Source organism: Vicia villosa, linkage group LG2, assembly GCF_029867415.1.
Source record: "Vicia villosa cultivar HV-30 ecotype Madison, WI linkage group LG2, Vvil1.0, whole genome shotgun sequence".
In the NCBI taxonomy this organism is placed as follows: Eukaryota; Viridiplantae; Streptophyta; class Magnoliopsida; order Fabales; family Fabaceae; genus Vicia; species Vicia villosa.
In genome coordinates this window covers 217,276,709-217,299,992 of record NC_081181.1, presented here as the reverse complement: position 1 = coordinate 217,299,992, position 23,284 = coordinate 217,276,709, and the positions used below count along the sequence as shown (strand labels likewise).

Below are 23,284 nucleotides of genomic sequence, written 5' to 3'. Positions count from 1 at the left end.
CAAAAACTATGTAAAATCATTAGAAGGAGGGGGTTCAACCTCCAACCTTTCAATTCAACTCATTATCAATACAAATTGTACTTTTTTCCTCTTTAAATTATACATGTGATTTTTCAAATATTGATTTGTTTTCATATAATGACAACATCTTTTAATCATCATAATTTATAAGGGATATTCTAATGTAAATCTTTAAGAAAGAATATTTCTTCAAAAATTATGTCAAATAGCTAGAAGGACTCCGACCTTTCAATTCAACTCATTATCAATACAAATTGTACTTTTTTTCTCTTTAAATTAATCATGTTATTTTTTAAGTATTGATTTGTTTTCTTATTATGACAACATCTTTTAATGAACATAATTTAAGGACAAATATTTCCTAAAAAATTATGTAAAATCGCTAGAAGGAGGGGTTGAACCTCCGACCTTGTGGTTAACAGCCACACGCTCTAACCAACTGAGCTATTCCAGCTGTTTGTTAATAAAATAATATATACTAGTACTTAATTGAAGCAAACTCTCATTTTAAAAACACTTATAATTTACAAAATTTTATTTATAGTACTATTGTATAGATAAAATGTCATTGTTATTAATAATATAAATAAAAAATTTATTTAACTAAATTTATTTGTAAATTATAAAATAATTTGTGCATTTCCAATTTATTAATAATTTGTGTAAGTTTAAAAAAAAAATTAACTTGTTAAATAATTGTATCAACAATTAATTTGTTAAATAATTGTAAGTTTTAAAGCTTACATGATGCTGAAATTAGAAACAAAAAATTGTTTATGATTCATAAATAATACCTTGTAAATTGAGTAGTCACCTCCTTTGATCCAGTAGATTTCTTAGACCTTCTATAAAATTTCCCTCTTGATCAAAACTTCCTCAAACTGACATACATATCATCCTAAAATAGCTTTATCTATAAATAAGATTATAATTTGAGAAATAAAAATCAACTACCAAATTAATAATAATAATCTATCAATAATCAATAATAATAGTCAGAATATTAACCATTCAAGATCTGGTGCTCCAAATGCTTCACACTTCACTTTAGTATTAACATAAGCACTCATAGCGATATTACGATCTTCAAATGCATCACATGCAATAAGAAAAGTTTCATAAGACACATAATACTAAACACATTATAAACTCTCTTTAGTCTACATTTAGAACAAAAAATCATGTTATATTTGATTCTGTGATTGCAGTTCACCATAATGATCAAGAAAGACAAACCACAAATCAGTTATTAGTTATTATATAACAAAAGACAAATCACAAATCTCAAATTAGTAGTCATACTTCAATGTTCCAGCTATAATTCAGTATATACATAAAATAGATCCAAACAAAATGGTAAAACTATTTATTACATGACAACCGCTAGTGTGGAACCAGCAGCTGAACTCCCCTGATATCGATGATAACATTTACGTTTTATTGAAGCAACATACCCGCATCGTTTCTATCATAAACAACAAAAACGAGGTTCAACAACGAAAAAATAGTCGACAAAAAAGAGGTTCATTCAAGATGTCTTCTTCCATATGAACGTGAAATAAAATAGCCACAAAATATGGCATTTAATTTTAATATAATTCTAACAATTTGATTTCAACAATAAGACCCGACAAAGGTGACTTCAGTGCTTCAACGTCGGCTACTGAGACTTTGTAAATGTGAAAGGAATAGCATCAGCAATATATCAAGATAAACTAACCACAAACATCCTAAAAAATCTCAAGCCGCGCTTTCAAGACCATCATCATCGTTCGCTTTATTTCACCATTGATGTATCAAATAGGAACCACATGGTCGCTTATGATTCCTGCTGTAACGATTGTAAAATCCCATTGAGATTCCGCAGAAACTGCACTTTGAAGTTGTGGGGGGGGGGGGGGGAGAAGAGAATTAAAAAAATAAAACTGTGTCACACATTCAGATTAATAGAATCATCGATTGTGAATTCTATGATTTATTTAACAAATAAAGAAGGTAAAACATTAAAAAAGGAAAGTTAAAAGAGAGGAACGGTGTTACTGTTAAGTGTCAAAATGTAGTTATTTTGTGTTTGTAAATAGTGGCACTTATCGATACTTTTTGTTAATACCGTTTGAATAATTCCCCATTTTTGTGTATATTTGTATCGTTTGTGTTTTGTTACGTTTTCGTATAAATATATACCGTTTGATAGTTTTGTTATCTTTTTGTAGGTATTTATGCGTGTTCGATGCTTTGAGGAATAAAGTGTTGAAGACACGGCGGCGAGCACGCGATTTTACCAATTCATCGGCGGATAACGCTCAAAACAAATATGAGAAAAATCATCAGTTTCATTGATATTTATTCATTGTTAGATAGAGCATGAAATAAGCTTTCCAACGCTTCGAACCGGGCGCAAATCGGAGTTATGGTTCTCAAGATATGGCCAAAATAAGATTTCATTTTTCTGTTGAGCGGGCTAAGCGGGCTTGACCGCGCTAAGCGCGGTCTGGGAGCATTTTTGACCCGTTTGGCAGAAAGTTGGGCGCTTAGCGCGGGTTTTTGGCGCTAAGCGCGGTCTGGAGGTTTCAGAACAATAAGAAACAGCCCGCTTAGCGCGGTCTGCGACTTCAGTTTTGGTATATATGTTGTAAAATCACATTTTTAGGGTTTTTTATCATCCATTTCCCCCATGGAGTGGCTCTGGTCCAATTTTGATAGTTTAGAGGCTTAGGAAACACCATTGGATGCGACGTCATGTGGATTGATCATGGATCTGTCTCGATTTCATTGTACCGGTGAGATCTTTCTGGTTCATCTTCTCTCTTCCCTTTGTTTCATTCCAATGGTGGGTGTTGTATGTATGTTTCTACTCTTATTGTATGTATATTTGTGGATCTTGGGATTGTTTATATATTCGCTTTACAAATCATCATTGTTGTTGTTCTTGATCTTTTTGCTTAAATGCTCTGGATTTGTGTTGTTGCAGACATGGACACCATAGATCTTGATTAGGAATGATAACTGTTAGTTTCTGGGTTGCAGACATGGATTTAAGACTAACAATCGTAGTGAGTATCGATTCTAATGCCTCCGTGTTGTTTGTGCCGGTGGAGAAATCGCTGATGTGAATAGTACGGTTGAGCTTTCGTCGGTGTTGCAGACATGGACACCGATGTGGCATCTCGAGTGATGCCCGGTGATGTTGATGCGTATTGTGAGTGTCGAGCGATAGATCTTCAGATTTAAGTATTCGACGGGTAGAACGAAATGCAATTCCATAACTATTTCTCTTAGACTATTGAGATTGTTTATCTGCTTTTATTTACTTTTCCCGCATTTACCTTTCCGCAACCAATCATGAAACTTAGAACGCGAGATAGTCGAACGGCAGTTCTTCTCAACCAATCTCTGTGGACTACGATACGATATAACCTATATCACCCGGTAATAAATAATACCTATTACTTTTTGCTTGCCCCTTTACCGCTTCAACAAAATGGCGCCGTTGCTGGGGATTGGTTTTGAGATTAATCGCATTGCGATGGTTTTGTGTTTTAAGTTTCGTAAATATGTCCATATCGTATATTTTGTGCATATTCCCATACTTGTGTGTTTTTGTATATTTATACATGTTTATGTTTTCATACTTGTACATGTTTGTGTGTTTGATTTTGTTCCTCTTTACTTTTGCTATTTATCAAGGTGAAGTTGGCTAAACAAATTGAACTCGGATAGTTCGTAAATTCTAAATCTTCACTTTTCAATTTGTTTAGCCAAATAAGGATTTTGTAAATATTGCGTTTTATGTATATTATGTTTTTACACATACTTGTATATACTTTTGCTTTTGATTCGTTTGTTAAGTGTTTGGGCATGACGTTTTCTTTAGGTGGTGTTTGAGGCGAAAGCATTGGCGTACCGCGAGGAAGTTTCTTACCATTCGCGAAAAAATAAAAGGCGTCGAGCTAACGACGTAAAACAAGCGCTTGTTGGGAGGCACCCCAACAGTTTTATTTTTATATTTTTCTGTAAATGAGATGTAAATGTGTTAAGTGGAGGCACACTGGAATTCCTGTTTTGTTGCACTGTTTTTTGTCTTTCTGGTGTAGCGCGCTTAGCGTGCTAGACCGCGCTTAGCGCGGTCTGTAGCTTTTGGCTAATGAATTCTTTTTAATGATTCATTTGACTCGCCTTTTTCCCACTTACATCAAGGCTTTATAGTATGTATTTTATAGTTATAATTTTAATTCTTTTGTTGTTGTTTAGACTCAAATTTTGGCTCGATTACTTGAAGTCGCATTTGGTAATTCTTCAATTTTGATTGATTCAACATGCCAATTGTGCGGTAATGATTGTTCGAATTTGTACATAGCAAGGTACTCGTTTATCGCTTTCTATAGCATAACATGTTTATGAGACTTTTCATTTGTACAATTTTCATATTATTCATTCTTTTTGCATAACTTGCTCATGACTTGAATCACATTAGTTTCCCCTTTTTACCATAAATGTGAGGTGGCTTTCCATTGTGTATATATGTGAGTGACCGACATTTTTTGTTTTAACTGGATACTATTATGTTTAATCTTTCGTCTGTATTGATTTTGTGAATGCACGAAAGTGATCAAGGCACTTGTTTGATTTTGAGCACAACTACCATAGCTAAATATCAATTCACCTTGTGAGTGTGTGGGCATTAGTAACCCCCTTTGAGCCTTTTTGTCAATATCCATATTGTTTTTGCTTAATGCTTGTCTATGAGCGTTTGGTTTTCAATTGTGTTTGGATGTTGATTCTTTGTTTCTTGAACCCTCAACTATGATTTATAGTTTGAATTTTTACCTTGCCTTAGAAAGTAGGGAGTATTCAATGTATATTGTGGTTGGATTCAAGTTGGGGAGAGGATGTTTGCCTCTTTATGATGTGGTTGGTATATGGTTGTGAAAATAAAAGAAAAAAGAAAAAAATTGTGAAAAAGAAAGAAAAAAGAAAAAAAATTGGAAAAAGAAAAGAACAAAAAGAGTTGAATAAGAGTGTGCTAATAAGTTTTGTGTTTGGTGTGAAACTTGTGATGAAGAAGAAGAGTTGTATTGAAATTATATTGTTTGAAACTTTGTGGAAGTAATTACTCCCTTAGGTTTAGGCAAGTTTTTGTTTCGATTAGCTTTAGGACTTATCACTTGTTTGTTAACCAAGCAACATTACAACCTTTAAAGCCCTTGTGATTCGTGCCGTTGCATTTTCGATACTATTTTTGGATGAATGCATAATTTTGTCTTTTGTTTGCAAGTTGTCGGGTGAGTGTCATTAGTCCTCACCTTTGTGTGTTTCTTATCTACCGATGAATTTTTGCTAGGAGTGATTCGTGATTGAGCTTGTTTTGTTTTAGAATGTTTTGTATGATTTTTGTACTTAGGATTCGTTTCTTTTTCATGTTATTCGTTGTAGGATTGTGGTAAGTATTTACTTTGTTCGTACGTTTTTGTTCGAACCGTACAATTGTTTCGTTTTTCTAAACTTTGTTGATTCTTGATTCTTTGGATTTTTACTTTTGCAATTTGAGTGTTTGGCCTTGTTTGAGGACAAACAAATTCAATTTGGGGAGAGTTGTTAAGTGCCAAAATGTAGTTATTTTGTGTTTGTAAATAGTGGCACTTATCGATACTTTTTGTTAATACCGTTTGAATAATTCCCCGTTTTTGTGTATATTTGTATCGTTTGTGTTTTGTTACGTTTTCGTGTAAATATATACCGTTTGATAGTTTTGTTATCTTTTTGTAGGTATTTATGCGTGTTCGATGCTTTGAGGAATAAAGTGTTGAAGACACGGCGGCGAGCACGCGATTTTACCAATTCATCGGCGGATAACGCTCAAAACAAATATGAGAAAAATCATCAGTTTCATTGATATTTATTCATTGTTAGATAGAGCATGAAATAAGCTTTCCAATGCTTCGAACCGGGCGTAAATCGGAGTTACGGTTCTCAAGATATGGCCAAAATAAGATTTCATTTTTCTGTTGAGCGGGCTAAGCGGGCTTGACCGCGCTAAGCGCGGCCTGGGAGCATTTTTGACTCGTTTGGCAGAAAGTTGGGAGCTTAGCGCGGGTTTTTGGCGCTAAGCGCGGTCTGGAGGTTTCAGAACAATAAAAAACAGCCCGCTTAGCGCGCTGGGCGCGCTTAGCGCGGTCTGCGACTTCATTTTTGGTATATATGTTGTAAAATCACATTTTTAGGGTTTTTTATCATCCATTTCCCCCATGGAGTGGCTCTGGTCCAATTTTGATAGTTTAGAGGCTTAGGAAACACCATTGGGTGCGACGTCATGTGGATTGATCATGGATCTGTCTCGATTTCATTGTACCGGTGAGATCTTTCCGGTTCATCTTCTCTCTTCCCTTTGTTTCATTCCAATGGTGGGTGTTGTATGTATGTTTCTACTCTTATTGTATGTATATTTGTGGATCTTCGGATCGTTTATATATTCGCTTTACAAATCATCATTGTTGTTGTTCTTGATCTTTTTGCTTAAATGCTCTGGATTTGTGTTGTTGCAGACATGGACACCATAGATCTTGATTAGGAATGATAACTGTTAGTTTCTGGGTTGCAGACATGGATTTAGGACTAACAATCGTAGTGGGTATCGAGTCTAATGCCTCCGTGTTGTTTGTGTCCGTGGAGAAATCGCTGATGTGAATAGTACAGTTGAGCTTTCGTCGGTGTTGCAGACATGGACACTGATGTGGCATCTCGAGTGATGCCCGGTGATGTTGATGCGTATTGTGAGTGTCGAGCGATAGATCTTCAGATTTAAGTATTCGACGGGTAGAACGAAATGCAATTCCATAACTATTTCTCTTAGACTATTGAGATTGTTTATCTGCTTTTATTTACTTTTCCCGCATTTACCTTTCCGCAACCAATCATGAAACTTAGAATGCGAGATAGTCGAACGGCAGTTCTTCTCAACCAATCTCTGTGGACTACGATATAACCTATATCACCCGGTAATAAATAATACCTATTACTTTTTGCTTGCCCCTTTACCGCTTCAACAGTTACTTGATTTAACTTAGGATTATCAATATTGTGCCGTGAAAGAATCTCTCTTTAGTTCGCAACGGAGTGACTTGCTTCTCCTCCCTCACTTGTCTACTTCACCGCCTCTGTGACCACAACCTCTCAGTCTTCAATCCCGCAACGTCTTCTCCTCAACCCTCTTCAGTTTGCTGCCTCATCTTTACCTCGTCAGCTTTGTTTCACCCTCAACGATTCTAATATCCTGACACAAATCCGCAGAGACTCATGTATTCTTCTGCTTCACATCATCTTCATCTCTTCTACATTTTTCTGTGAATACGAAATCAAAATGAAAACCTGAATCTGTGCGATAAGGAAGAGAAAGAGAGTGTGTGAAGTTTTAGAGATAAATGAGAGAGAAAGAGAGAGAGAGAGAGAGAGAGAGAGAGAGAGAGAGAGATAGTGACATTGATGATGTGTATGTTGAGAGAAGAGAAGTGAAGAAATGACATTGAAAATAGGAAAGAAGTATTGAGAATAGGAAAGACAGTCAATATTTGATCTTTCCAATGACCCAAGCACCCATGATTTCACGTGTCTAGTATGAAATTAAGTTTATTTCATTTAAATTAAAAATATAGTAATAGAATTATATTAATAATTGAAAGTTTCCTCTTTAAGAAACATGTCAATATAACAAAAGGGCTGAGAATTCATGTGAGCTTGACATGTGGCAAAGTTGTCAAAATACTCATCTAGCTTTTTTATTATGAATGATATATATATATATATATATATATATATATATATATATATATATATATATATATATATATATATATATATATATATATATATATATATATATATATATATATATATATATATATATATATATATATATATATATATATATATATATATATATATATATTATGAGAATGCATATTATATGTGAGAATGATAAGAATACTTATCAACCTTTTAATCAAGAATAAATGGTTGTGATTAAAAAGACATATATATGTCATAGAAGGGTATAGACAGCATTTTTTTTGCCATAGACAGCGCTTTAAAGTGCTGCCTATTCCTGCACTGATGTAAGTAAAGACAACACTTTTTGTCAATGTAAAAGCGCTGCTTAATGTCGCCTTTAGGCAGCGCTTTATTCCATAAGCGCTCTCTATGTTCACTTCAAGCAGCGCTTTTTACTACAAAAGCGCATTCTAATGCACCCCTTTAGACAGTGCTTTCATTTTAGACAACGCTTTTAAAAGTGCTGTGTAATGTATATTTTAGTTTACTTTTTTCTGTTTTAGGCAGCGCTTTTTTTAAAAGCGATGTGTAAAGTCCCCTTCAGACAGCGCTTTTTAGTTTAGAAGTGTTTTCTAATGCACCCCTACTGACAGTTTTTTTTTGTTTAAAGTGTTGTCTAATATTCACGAATTTTTTAATATATACAACTTATATTTTAAGCATTCTCTACAAATAATCACTTAAAATAAGTGTTGTCTTTCAAATTTGCACTTGATTTCATAAATTTGCAGCTTCAATCCAATAAATATACACCAAACTCACATATTTATATATAGCTTTAATCCAATAATTTATAAATACATAACATTTAAAATTTTCCAAATTTAAACAAATCAAGAATCCATTATAACCCACCATTAAAAATTCCCAAATTCATACCATGATACAAACAAAACTTTATTTGAATTTAACTCCAATACCATTATAACTAACCTTCCACATAACAACAACATTGTAACATAATTTACCACACTAATGATGGCATAGTATCTCATAAAAACTCAAACTTATATATACTCAAAATTCTCGTCAATGAAAGTGTCGCAATACCTTATAAATTTTTCATCTCAATAATGTATTGACACCAATCCTTCTTAATTTCATCAAACTGATCTTTCGAGTAAGTAGAAGACTTGAATTCATCAAAGTACTAATATAATATGATTTAGTGAAAACTAATTAATTAGATTAAATGTGTTAAATATTAAAATAAATTATAAGTTAGAAACCCATACCATGGTTGGAATCTCTATTTGATTCAAAAGAATAATTTCTTTCATAAACCTCAACATGAAATAACTGCAATCTATATCATTACGCTAACGAGGACACTACACATGGAAAAAAAATACAAATATGGAAATATTATTATTATTATTAATTAAAATGACTTGATTTAAATTTGGTCATTATGAAAATGACAAGTCATCACTATCCATGGCCATGTCACTAAAAATTAGTCTAAAATGGGGAGGGGGACTAAAACTCAAAAACAAAATTAAAAAAGGGACCAAAATTCAGGATTTTAAAATAAGGGGATCAAAACTCAAAAAAAGAGAAAATAGGGGATTAAAGTTGCAATTAAGCCTAATATATTTGTTAAAATATATATTAATAATTTGAATTATTTTATTTTTAATATTATTTATAATGGTAATAAAATATGATTTTTTATATTCTTTTTTATAAGGTCCAATTTTAAAAATTAGAACAGGACCTCTGAATTTTCTGAGACGGCCTTGATTGGGGTATGACACTTATATACCCACTTCACATCAATTTTCTTCTTGTCGTGAGACAATTCGACAAGTGACCAAATATTGTTGTCTTGGATGAATTTCAATTCCTCATTCATAACTTTCATTCACTTCGAATCTTTCAATGCCTCAGCTGTATTACATGTTCAACACATGCGTAGAAAGCTTAATGTACCAACTCACCTTCATCACCGACCACATCATGTGATATAATCACACATTCTTGCAATCTTGCAAGTATATGTCTTATTTTCTGAGATCTGCTTGTACCTACATTACCTTTAAATTCTTATTGTCAAACTTAAGTTGAACCAATTCTTAATAAATCGAGCAACACTAAGGTGAATTCAACTCAACTCATTTTCGACCCTCCATAAATTTAAAATTTGTTTATAAAAGAGATAATTTTGTTGATATTACTGAGCTTTTTCAAAAATAAAATAAAATGAAGAATTTTGTCTAGAAATAACATTAAATTAAAGTTTGTAATGAAATATAGTATTTCGCAGTTGGCGTGAATGATACTGCGACCAAAGAAGACCAACTCCGGTGCTTCCACACTACAGTCGATGGCGAAGAACCGAGGTTCCAAGGCCACCATTCTCTTGATCTTCATCTCTTTCATAGCTTTTTGCGCCTTTGTAATCGTTCCCGTTTTCGCTCCACTTCCTTCTATTCAATCTCGCCATCACGCTCATCATTCTCATCCCAAAAAAGTATATTCCTTTACTCTTTTCCCGCCATAATTACTTCTCTTACTTTCATATAGTTTCGCGGTGTTTATCGGCAATTAACTCTCTATTTTTGATATATATGAACTATATGTTTGTTAAATGCTATAGTCAACTGAAATTAATTAATCTGAACAAATAATTATAATTAGTTTTTGCAATGATTTTTAGGTTTTCTTCCCAAATTGATAGGAGAACTAAGGATGTTGATTTTTGCAATATCCCTTGTTGAATTAGTGATATTGGTGTTCGGGTCGACCTGGTATTGTCCACTCTGTGTGTGAGAATCCTGACGGCTTTGTCGTTTAGAAAAGACGCCCAGTTGGATTGAGATATATGATTGGGATTCCCAAGTAATGTGAGACTATTTTGCCCGTCCCGCTCAAAACAATTGGGATTGTTACTAAAAATGTGTTTAAATTTTTAGCTGTTTTTTAATGTGTCATATAATATTATTATTGTTTTCCATTTTGTGGTAACTTGATCTATAGTTTGTTTGATGTTTTCCAACTTAGCTCCTTTGCGATTGTTTTAAATTTTAATCAGGTCCGTAGGAAGTTTGAGATTGCAGATGATATGTTTTGGAAAAATGGTGAACCTTTTCGGATCATCGGCGGTGACTTGCATTATTTTCGAGTGCATCCGGAGGTACACATCTTGCTAACTTGAACTATTAATTTTGTGAGACGGATTTTGAAAAACTGTCCATAGTGCTCATAGTAATTGCATTGCTGTCAATGACAATACTATTGCATTTTTGGTTTTTTTCATGTATTTTACATGCTCAACGGCTTTTTGAAATGATGGCCAGATGGGGCACAAGTGAATTGCTAAAGGAGGCTTTTTAAATTATTAAAAGAACATTTATTTGTTAATTACTAGGTAATGCCAGCCTGTTAATTTACAAGTCAGTAGGAGTCAATATGCTTTGAATATTTTCCCGTATCAAGCCATCGTTAGAAATGGTTGTACAATCACTATAGGCGTCATAGATATCTTGGTCCAACTATGTTTTGCTATTAAGGTCTTTTAATCAGATCGGTTCTTCTTTTCATGTTCTTCATGAGGATAGAACTAGATATAGATTTAAAAAATAATTGGCAATGAAAATTTGTGCATGCATTGAAAATTGTTGACTATATTCACCAATTTTGATCTCTATAAGTGGAAATGGGCAATTTTTTAGAAAAGTTGGCTTGCAGTCAAATTCTTTCTATGGTCTTTCTTACATTAGAATTCATACAAAATAACTATTATTAAAGCAGAACAAGAAAGTGGAGCTAGCTGTCATTGCATCTGGCACCTCTTGTTCCGATCTTCCTCATAAGGATAACACAGATTGATGAATGAAGTTTGCCCCGTTATTCTTTTAGACATCATAAGTAATTTATTTTAAACACTTCCATATGGTGGTACCATTTTCTTTCTTATTTGCAGTATTGGGAAGATAGACTGCTAAAAGCCAAGGCATTGGGCTTGAACACAATTCAGACGTATGTTCCTTGGAATTTGCACGAACCAACACCAGAAAAGCTTGTTTTTGAGGGTTTTGCAAATATTGAATCGTTCCTAAACCTTTGTCACAAACTCGATCTTCTTGTGATGCTTCGACCTGGACCATATATATGTGCAGGTTAGCTCTCCCTGGACACAATTTCCATGTGCATTGCCAGCATTGGTGTTGATACTTTGTTAAATATGATGATCAAGAATTCAATATGATGACAACGACCGTGATTTATTTCAGAGTGGGACTGGGGTGGTTTCCCAAGTTGGTTATCTTCCATGAACCCATCACCCAAACTAAGATCATCTGATCCTGCTTTTCTTAAACTGGTATGCTGTCCTTATTATATCTTATGATAACATTGATCTACATTGCAATCAACTTCATAATCGCTAATCTTGTGATTGGATTTGTGTTTTATGTTTTTTTCCTCAAGATTCTATCTCTTATATAGCTTGCATTATTCTCTTTTTATGTGAGAGTCATACAAAGCCTAGAAGTCAAGATTGTTTTTACCTCCTTTGTCCCTTTGGGCAGCATTTAGCACCGAATCAACCCCATCAGAGTCTTCTTTTATTATGCCACTGGCACAGGCTGTGCTTAATTAAATCACAATTTAGTTATTTACCGGAAAGGAAAGGTAAAATTAGTATGTGGTTACACTGTAACGATGTGTTAGTGATTTACAGGGAATAGGTTAAATAAACCCTTGTGATTATTGCGCTGATGGCTTTTTGTAAGTATTGCTGAATAGAACATTATGGCGAAAGTTGATTCATGTAGCCGATCCAACTTAGTGGGATAAGGCTTGGTTGTTGCGGTCGTTGTTGCTGGATTGTGCATCTAAAACTTTGACATTCATTAAAACATTTATCTTCTTGAAAACATTTGCTATAAGTCTTTATGTGTTTACTCATTACTATTATTGAGGTTTGCACTTATTATAGTTTGTTATGTAAGGTTGAAAGATGGTGGGGCAAGCTGCTTCCAAAATTTGTTCCTCTCCTATATGACAATGGAGGCCCTATAATAATGGTTCAGGTATGTTGTTTTTTGGTAGAATTGGAAAATTCTATTTGCCTGATTGACATTATTATACTAGATGTTTGCAAAGCATAAAGTATGTTCTGATTTCAGAAACAGAAAGTCTAGGTACTTATGTTGGAAAATGGAAGAATTCCCATACCGAAATTACAGGGTTTTGATGGGAAAAAGAAGTCATTCTGAATAATTAATATGATATGTGTTAGAGGCAAACCACTAATACCTCTATTACTAATAATCTGGGTCCATTACTAATATTGTATGTTGAACTAGACAGATACATGCCCAGCCCATTAAGACCACTAACATCGTAAGACTCGAAAACCGTAAGAATTCTAGTCAGTATTCTAAATTTTTTCATTCTTTTTGTTTCTCATAAACTAAAATTATGTATCATTTGTTAGCATTTAGTGGAAGGTGGTTTGTCTAAATACAAAGATATTCCCCTATTATTGTGAGGTTTAAAATGCTTGAATTTTTGTGTTGGTTTAGGACTTAAGTTTCTGTTTTGAATATTTTAAAGATTTATGTAATGCTTCTCTTTTGTATCTTAGCCATTTATCTCATGAAAGGAGATATAGATTAATACTGACATTGTTTGACACAGGTTGAAAATGAATATGGTTCGTATGGAGATGACAAAGCATATCTTCAACACCTGGTCACACTAGCTAGAAGTCATCTTGGGCATAATGCTATTTTGTATGTGATTTTATGTTTTTAAGCTTATCTCTCATTGCTCTTGAACTGATGTATTCTGCTGTAATATGATATAGAATTGTAGATCTTATGATAGAAGACCCTACTTGACAAGGCCCACTCCCCCTCTTACCTACACACACTTTTAGAGTGACCTTTTTAAGGCTGAGATTGTCAAAATCCCACATTAGCTAAATTTATGGCTAGGGTGTGTGTTAAGATCTCACATTTGCTAGATAAATGGCCAATGTACTCCTCCTAAATACTTATGCAGTTGTCCACCCAAAACTATAGTTATCCCATATTCTAACATTCAATATGTCCTAACCCCAATATTGGGCCACTCATATAGGTGTCTGAACACTATACATCCAGTCCTGTCCTAGACTTGAAGGGCACATCAACTAGATATAGCTAAATGAAGACGAAATAAGAGGGTAGACTTGTATTCCAAATGCCTTAAGCTTTTTGTGTGAAGATGTGATGTCAAGTTCCTATTCTTAGTTTGTTACTTGGCCCATTAGTGCAGGTCCCTTGCTCTCAGGCTCCCTCAAAACTCCCAACAAGAGAGATAAATGAGATAACGTTAAATGGTTTGCATTTTGTTAATTGTAAGGTATTGAGTTTTTTAATGGGTAGGTTGGTTTGAAACTACAACATGAAACTGAATTTCAACTTCTACTTTAATGTACGAGTATGTCTACGAAATCCTAAATTTAACCTGATTATGGTAAGTGCAATATCAAGGGTAGTCAGGAAGATCTCCTTATTATTCTTTTCTGTGTTTCCTGTTGTCAGATACACTACCGATGGAGGGTCCAGAGAAAATCTTGAGAAAGGAACTATTCGTGGAGATACTGTCTTTTCAGGTGAAATTTCAATAGTTTAAGTGATATTAATAAGGTCTTACAAACATCTATCTTCTCTTTCTCTCCCTCCATCCCTCCTTCCCAATATTAATCTTTTGTTTCTTTAGTATCTCATTTTGCTACATTTGGAGTGTTGCAGATAAGTGAATTGACTTATGTTGACATTTAACTACATATCTCGGCATCATTATGTGGCATCCATTGCTTTGACCATATTTGATTATATAACCTAATACATATTATCGTTTTATAGCTGTTGACTTCACTACCGGTGATGATCCTTGGCCCATATTCAAGTTACAGAAGGAGTTCAATGCCCCAGGAAAATCGCCACCTTTGTCGACGTAAGTTTATTAGTGCGGACTACTTTTTTGTTTATTATCCTAAATACTAAGAGTGCTTGTCTTATCAGCGAATTTTACACTGGGTGGCTTACACATTGGGGAGAGAAAAATGCCAAGACTGGTGCTGATTCCACAGCAGTTGCTCTTGAAGAAATTTTGAGAAAAAATGGTTCTGCAGTCCTATATGTCTGTCGCAACCTATGCCTTCGTACTGTTTGAAAATCACATTATGATTGGTCCTTTTGAAATGGATCTTCTGATTTTCAGATGGCACATGGTGGTTCAAACTTCGGATTTTATAATGGAGCAAATACTGGTGCAGACGAAGCTGACTACAAGCCTGACCTCACTTCATACGATTATGTAAGATTTTTTTAACTTGCGTTTTCACCTTATACTTTGAATTGTGGTATGCACATAACAAACTGGACTATCTCAAATGCAGGATGCCCCAATCACGGAAGCTGGTGATGTTGACAATTCAAAATTCAATGGTATGGGTTTTGTTTTTCTCTTATTTTCAAGTGTTATCAATACTCTACTTTTCAGTTTGTTGGTCATACTTTTTATCAGCTTCCATTTTTCTTGTGAGTACTTGCACATCCCTACCCCAAAATATGTTTTGATGAATCCCAAACAATAATTAGTCACTGAGGTGAAATAGTAACTCGAAGCCTGAGCTAGATTTCCATTTTCCCCACCTGAGGGTAGATATGGACGTCATCTTCTAAGAAAGGGATTTTCCGTAGTAATCTTTCTCTATTCTTCATTGCTACATCATACCAGGGAACAACAAAAGTTCAACTTAAGTTGCAAACTGGTACCGTGATTGCAAAAAATTGAAAATGTTATCCACATGTGATACAGACCAACAGAGGCAGATGTTACTTTTGGAGGAAGAGGGTAGTACAGACTGTTGGACAGTTAAATGTGAGTTTTGATTGCAACCAAGGGTCTAGTTGAGACATAAGCAGAAAAGGCCCCCGAGAAGGAGGGGCGTGTTTGGAGTCGTTCATACCTAACTGATCTCTCAGTTCTAAAAGGGAAGCATTCCCATGGGAGAGCTTGCTTTGAGTCTCTGACACCTCTGAGTAATAAAGCATTTTGTTCCCTTTTTTTTTCTTACAAATTATTTTGCTTATAGAAACTATTAGCATCAGTATGTAATGAATCCTGAACCTGTAGAAGCTGCATATGTAATGTTTGGAGAAAAATTAAAATATTATAAAAAAAACACCTACGTTTAGTGACTTTCAGTAGAGGGTCTTAATCATAGCCCCAAATACCTCTGTTAATCTGTTACTAGGATGTGAAGGGTGTGCTGAGATTCCACATTAGTTAGAGATATGGCTAAATTAGTTCTCAGACATTATAATTTGGACTTTAAGTCTTACTGAATCCTAAAAGCTAGCTCATAGGGTGAGATTGGATCCGCTGTAAACATTATTCAAGCCATATCACTATCCAATCTGAGTCTCAACACCCCCTCACACTTGGTCCTGGATACTTACAACAGCAGAATCTAGAGTAGGTTGTGATACTACCTTAAAAGTTGGATTTGGGCCTAACTCAACAGTAAAAGCAAACTTGGCGTGTATTACTACCGAAGCCTTATGAAGAATAATTCAGGCAAACCTCTAGTCGGTGTTCTATCTCAACAACTTCCAACAATTTTCAATTTATTATGAAGAACTTACGGTCTATAACATTTAGTACTTTGATCACTTTCTACTGGCATATTAATTCTAATCAGGAATTTATTTTCCTCTTCAATTGCATTTATTATTGCATTTATTAGTTTGTTCCTAGAATAAACTATAGAAATCAGAAATTGATATGTTCTCATTATCTATTTATATGAGGAATAGCAAAAAGAAAGGCATTAAGCCAAAAACACCGACATGATAAGTTCATTTGTAAATTAATCACCACAGAATATCTTTTTCAATGGCCCAAACAAAAATTAACTTGCCTTTTGCTTTTTTCAAAATTTGTAATTTAAGTATTTAACAATGATCATACAAGCTAAATTTTAACTGTGTTTATATACATTTCAGCAATTCGGAGGGTTATAGCCCGATATAGCTCTGTACCTCTTCCATCTATTCCTTCTGATAATGAAAAGGCAACATATGGACCAATCCACTTACAAAGACAATATTCTTTATTTGATTTCACCAATTCTTCCAATGCTTTTGCATCAAAAAATCCGATGTCAATGGAGAATGTAGGCCAGGTATGTTGATGCTGTTCACGCTGGTGCCCATTCCCTAAATGGTATACTATTGAAGCTTGACGATGTGTGTTCAGTTTTTTGGTTTTTTATTGTATGTCGCTGAATACGAAGCACGGAGAGGGGGAAGAATTTTGTCCATACCAAAGGTGCTGTTTGAACCCTATCATTAATTCTCATTGCTTTTTATCTGTTTTCATTGTATTTCTGTTAGCCAATAAAGTTTAGAGAATGTCTTGTCTATTTAGAAGAATTTAGCTTTTCTGAATATTAGAATTGCCAATATGCAGGTGCATGACAGAGCACAAGTATTTATCTCATGTTCTTCTGAAGGAAGGGGTGCAAAACCAACTTATGTTGGTACTGTGGAAAGATGGTTGAATAAAAAACTCAGCCTCCCTGAATTCCAATGTCATTCTAACATCAACTTATATATTTTGGTATATACCATTTTTTTTAATGTATTCTTATTTCTTCTACTTTTAATATTTCATGGGATTTTGAATGTTTTTTTATTCTTCCCACCTTATGTAGGTTGAAAATATGGGTCGTGTAAATTATGGGCCTTTCATTTTCGATAGGAAGGTAAAAGTCATGAATATGAATTATATGATGATGCTTCTCTAAGGGTTTGATTGTGATTGGTTGATCTTTGTCACAACTTCTTCAGGGCATTCTGTCATCTGTTTATCTGGATGGGAATAGAGTACTGGGATGGAAAATGTTCCCTATTCCTTTGCACAATCTAAATGAAGTGCCGAATTATAATCCCATCACACAGGCTACATATTCTGTATTCAGTGAAATATCAACCTCGAGGAAAAGGTTGATGAACAAGTCTGGTATGTGCCGAAATACACATGGAAAGAAAAACATAATACTTTTCCAATCACTGTTCTATTTGTATCTCATTATATTCAGTCATCACTTCATTGGATTTTATATTGATAATGTAAGTATTTGTTCTTTTCCAGAAAATACATCAAAAGAACCTGCTTTTTATTCAGGACACTTCTTCATCGATCAATCAAGTCAGATCAAGGATACATTTTTGTCATTCAACAATTGGGGAAAAGGTGTTGTGTTTGTCAATGACTTCAATCTTGGAAGATATTGGCCGGTAAAATGCTTTTTTTTACTCTTGAATCAATTATATTCGCGATTACGGAAAGTGATTTATTACTCTATTATCTATCTAAATGATTTTTTTTTCTTTCTCGAACATTAATAATTTATCATTCTTTAATAGTTGAAAGGACCACAGTGCACTCTCTACGTTCCTGCTCCAGTCCTTAAGCATGGAGATAATTTTTTGGTATGGATTGGAAATAGCTATTATATATGAATCTATCTCTAGCATTTATCATTGTATATTTAATGTGAATAATGTCATTGAGAATCACAACTTGATTGATGGTGCAACCGTGATTGCACCCTTATCAACTAATGTACAGGTAATACTCGAATTGGAATCTCCGGACCCCAAACTTGTGGTGCACACGGTTGATGAGCCAGACTTCACATGCGGCTTTAATGGGATGAACATCCATCGGATGTAATACCATGTCAGAAAATATGCTTGACCTTTGAAAACATATGGAGAGAGGTTGAAGGTTTAGAGTTTATCTGCATGGCTATTGTTAAAAACCCTCTTATAGCCATTGTTGTTATGCTTGTAAGACAACATGTGAAGCAAAACTTCATGACAGGTTGATTCAATAGTTTTTTTTACCAGGCTTATCAAAGAGTTGTGGTTTGTATGTAATAACATTAATATATAGTAATCGATAACTTTTTAATATGGTGTGTTACCTATATTTTGTGTATCTGGAAATTTGTATTTTCATGGTGACCCTCTGGTATGTTTAACGCCATGCTTTGGAGCTTTGAATTGATGTGCATTTGATTGCAAGAGAAAGCAGATCCAAACATTTTGTAAGTAATTTATCACACTCTAATAAATGTGGTTTAAACAGAGGACCTAGCATGAGCTCTCTCTTTCTTTTCCTGCAATGGTTCATTCTCTTCAAACAATGATTCTTGTGTCACAACCATTGAACATGCTTAATTCGTAGGCTAGTTAATGAATATGCAATTGAATTTCTGGTGGATTAAGTGCATGTTTGGTTCTATGTTGAGAAACACTGGACACGTTTATATATGGTCAAACACGGTTCCAATACATTGCAAAGACGATCTCATTTTAGAAAGCTTTAATATTTTGAAATGACCCTTAATTTTGTCCCTATGTTTTTAGAATGACCTTTTTTGTTTTCTTTCAAAAAATAGCAAATTGATCTTTAGTAATTTTTTAAATTCTATAAATTGGCCCTTTGAAATTTTTAAGTTACCAAATTGATCTTTAATTTTAAAATTTTAAATTGGACAAACTTTTATTTTTATTTTTAAATTTATGATCCAAAACGTAGTAATGAATTATTTAAATATTTTATCTAAAGAGGAGAATTTAAAAATAAATATGTATTTGTGAAAAGTTCAATAGAGATGACTATGAAAATGATCACAAGTGAGTTTGTATATGCTCACAAGTGAATGATTCATTCTAATATTATGGGTTGAGATATTTATAAATGTGATCCATGAGCTAGATTGTGGTTGAAGAACTGGTTGAAATTTAATTGTTTGGAGATAACAGAGGAATAATATGATTCTTTCTTCCATAGAATATAGAATATGAGAAGCGGTTAATAAGATTCGTCAGGAGGAGCGATTTCCTTTACAGTCTTGACCAAAACTGACCCCTTTAGGGACATGTCACCACCCACATATTGAGGCAGTTGGCTTATGATGAACATGGAGTTGGATCGGGTGACCTAAGCTCCAATTAAGCGACCAGTGGTCCGCCTTATCGCGCCCAATTGAGAGTTTTTCAATTAGAATTCAATTAATACATTTTATTAGAATATTAAATTTTCATTAATTTTCAATGAGATTAATTGACATGTTGTGTCAACGTAAAATATTTTACACGGTAAATAATTCACAACTATTTATAGAGTTGTCAAATGAGCTAGCTCAGTGGGCCAACATGTATTAATGGGTTGTAATGGATCAACCCAATTACTTCATGGGATAACAAAACCGAGCCCGACCTAGTTTCTAATAGAATGCGGCCTGATGGGTCATAATAACCCATATGTCAATATACAAAAGCTACATAGCATAAATAGAGAGTAATATCAAACTTAGTTACTATTGAAATCGGGAAAAAGTTTGTCAACATGTTCAAAATATGAAGGAGACCGCATCGTTGAATTGTCACTCGGTGTAGGTTTGACCTTCTTAGGCGCTCCTTTTTTTTACTAGTTGAAAGGGTGGTTTCAAGTCTGTGGTCCCCGGATATACAATCTTCCTCTTTAATGTGGAGTTTCATATTGTCATCTACTTTCAAAAATCTATCTTTTATCACTTCTGATTCGATCAAGATAGAGATATTCGATTTACCGTGTTTCATGACACCATCATCATAAAAACTGAGCCTTTTCTAGTGAGTACAAACTTCATCCATTCATATTGAGCTATCAGGTTTCGCCTTCTTATATAAAACACAAGAACATGGGAAACCATATGTTTTCACAAGCGTGCAACCACACTTTGAGCTATTGGAGCCTACATTTTCAACTCTTTTGGCTTCGTGAAAAATATAATTTTAGAGTTGCTCGAGATAAGTTGCCGACCAACTAAGAATACATTGTGTTGTCTTTGAACATGTGTTCCAACACTGTGATGCTACTACCAAATGATGTTTGTATCTCATTATGTTGGTTTTGATTCATTTGGTTCACAGAATCCAATTCTGTACACAAATCACCCTTACTATTTCCCAACCAATTCTTCAAAGTAGCATGGGCAGACTCAACTCAGTTTGTTGTTGTATTTCCAAGATGTCTAACCTGATTGGTCCAAGCACATACAATCTTCTCCTTAACCTGGTCCAAAATTATACTTTCAACATATTTCAATAAATATGGATATTTCTCACACACCTTTTTGAGTTGTATAAAAACATCACCATATAACTCTTTGGTAGAAGAATTTATTATAACATTCTATGCATTCATTATTTTGTCCACTATGACGCCCGCCTTGACCATTTTTCCATCTCTTCCCTCCATTTGTTTTGTCCCTACCGCGGACTTAACCCGACTTCTCATATTCTTTGTTACATGATACCTACAAAGTAATGCATAAGTAGGAAATACCTTTGCAATTGAATTCATCAAAACGGTATCACAGTCGGTAACAATTACTTTCAACATGTCTTCTTGGTCATTCAGCATTGCCCACACCTCTAAATCCTAATTAAAATTATCCTTTTTTTCGCTCTCTAGAAATGCAAACCCGACAAAATAAGTCTTCTCAGTAGAGTTAGCACCAATAATTTCCAATAATAGAAGTTTGTACTTGTTGGTCTTATATGTTGAATCAATTGTGAGCACAATGGGAAACATGTTGAACAACTTTATGGAATCAAGAAGAGTCCAAAATATATCTCTAACAGTTACTCCATCCTCGCACATTCGGTACTTAGATACGTAACTGTTATCATCTAGAATTTTCAATAGGTGTTGCATTTCAGTTGTATTCCCCCTTATCACTAATTTACTTTGATAGCGCCTATTGTACACTTGCTTGATATGTGCGATATTCCCGGGTCTTTTACGCTTCAAAGTTACAAGTATATTTTTCGGTTGCACCAAATTCAATGTCATGTCAGAAACACATTCCTCCTCTTTCGGCATGAGACAACATGCAATTGGATGATCAACTAACTTTTTACACAAATCTTGGTTATGTAAATCATATATCACGTTAAAACTTCATTTGTTATTTGCCAACCGATAACCACACAACTTAAATGGACACTCACATTTTCTTGAACCAGTTTCATCTCCTTTGAAATTCCGGAGATGAGGTTTATATTTCCCACTTCTTTTGCATGTCAATGTCACAAATGCACCTCTTCTATCCAAACCATTATCAAATCTTCCGATTACAACACCAAACCCCAGTTTGGATGCCTTTATGCGAATCCATTGAAGTATTTGATCACGAAATTCAAACTCTTGTTCATTTTTAAATTTGTTGCCAACATCTACCTTCTTCACAACTACACGCGAGGTATCCAAAGACACAATATATTTAGGGAAAACATCGGGATGCACCATTTCTAATGAAAACAAAAACTACTCTTAAACATCTAAAATGAAGAAAACATATTGTTGGAGAATGAGAACAGACCGCTTCCAAAAATGCATCTCTAAATGAGTTCATAAAGAATTTGGAGATACATTTCTGGATACGACATAACTGTTTTCAGCTTAAAAACAGGATTAATGTGATCAATGAGGCTTGAAATGAATGAACTTACCTTGAATTCCAACTTTTTTTCTCCTTTTGATTTGATGAAACACATGAATGAAGTTTTGGAGTGAATATTTTGATTGAGAATGAAAGGGTTTTTGGAAAAGGTTTATGAAAAAAATGGATATGAGGTTTGATCATGCAAGTGGTTGTTTTTAGCAATAACACATTTATTTTTTCCGGAGATGCATCTTTGGAATAATCTGACATGCAAATGTGTCAAATTCTCAAATTCCTGCTTCAATTGTTCAGAGCTACATCTCCGAATAACTCACTGGAACGTGTAAATTTTTTTATTGAATACTATGTGAAGGAGGTGTATCTCCGTAATAAAATTTTCTTTGCCTATAAGATGACGTATTTTTGTGCTTGTTGTGTAATACAAATGGTGGGTCTGAAAATATATATATCCGAAAACTATTGGGCATTTTCGATTTTCCATATATAGAGTTCTTTTCTACCTCATAGAGTGCACTAAGAATTCTCCTTTTTTAAAGCTTTTTTACTGTCCGACTCGCACTAAAATATAGGATTTGTGGATCGATAAAATGGGCCACTCCGATTTTAATAGCCCTATTCATAAGTGATACTTTAGATGTTAATTAAAATAAAAGTCAAACAATTAAAAAAATCTAACTATTATGATTACTTGTGGAAAAGTATCAATTAAACTCATTTCCAATTACTTGTCTAAATGCATCCTCAAAAGTAAAATTTAAAATAAAAAAGTTGAAAAATGACAGTTATCAACATTACACAGTGAGCATATATAAACTAACTACTAACCCCTAACCCGCCAAAATGCTATTACTAGTTTCCGCTTCAATTCTGGAAGAAGAAAAACTCTGCAATTTGGAAAAGAAATAACGA

The 23,284-nt window shown here is 34.1% G+C and overlaps 2 protein-coding genes and 1 non-coding gene across 4 annotated transcripts; 1 reads left to right on the top strand and 2 right to left on the bottom strand.

The window, feature by feature from the left end:
- Positions 1-401: 401 nt before the first annotated feature.
- TRNAN-GUU (transfer RNA asparagine (anticodon GUU)) lies at positions 402-475 on the bottom strand. Its single transcript has one exon. It is a non-coding gene; the product is annotated as a tRNA-Asn (tRNA).
- Positions 476-10,097: 9,622 nt separating this feature from the next.
- Positions 10,098-19,402, top strand: LOC131653909 (beta-galactosidase 17-like). 2 transcript variants are annotated; one of them, XM_058924252.1, is made up of 20 exons: positions 10,183-10,318; positions 10,505-10,691; positions 10,880-10,981; positions 11,771-11,966; positions 12,081-12,169; positions 12,801-12,881; positions 13,492-13,586; positions 14,382-14,452; positions 14,706-14,796; positions 14,865-14,982; positions 15,064-15,159; positions 15,242-15,290; positions 16,854-17,032; positions 17,107-17,178; positions 17,320-17,469; positions 17,564-17,614; positions 17,700-17,871; positions 18,004-18,149; positions 18,279-18,344; positions 18,484-19,402. In XM_058924252.1, exons 3-20 carry the CDS (start codon positions 10,910-10,912, stop codon positions 18,586-18,588), a joined length of 1,899 nt encoding a protein of 632 aa, XP_058780235.1. In that variant the 5' UTR covers positions 10,183-10,318; positions 10,505-10,691; positions 10,880-10,909; the 3' UTR covers positions 18,589-19,402. The 2 variants fall into 2 exon arrangements, with proteins under 2 accessions (XP_058780234.1, XP_058780235.1); XM_058924251.1 differs by lacking the exon at positions 10,505-10,691 and having other exon boundaries at positions 10,098-10,318; positions 18,484-19,391.
- Positions 19,403-21,348: 1,946 nt separating this feature from the next.
- LOC131651336 (uncharacterized) lies at positions 21,349-22,218 on the bottom strand. The gene is made up of 2 exons (XM_058921001.1): positions 21,921-22,218; positions 21,349-21,836 (listed from the first exon to the last, which is right to left on the bottom strand). The coding sequence occupies exons 1-2, from the start codon at positions 22,216-22,218 to the stop codon at positions 21,349-21,351; spliced, it is 786 nt and encodes a 261-aa protein (XP_058776984.1).
- Positions 22,219-23,284: the final 1,066 nt, after the last annotated feature.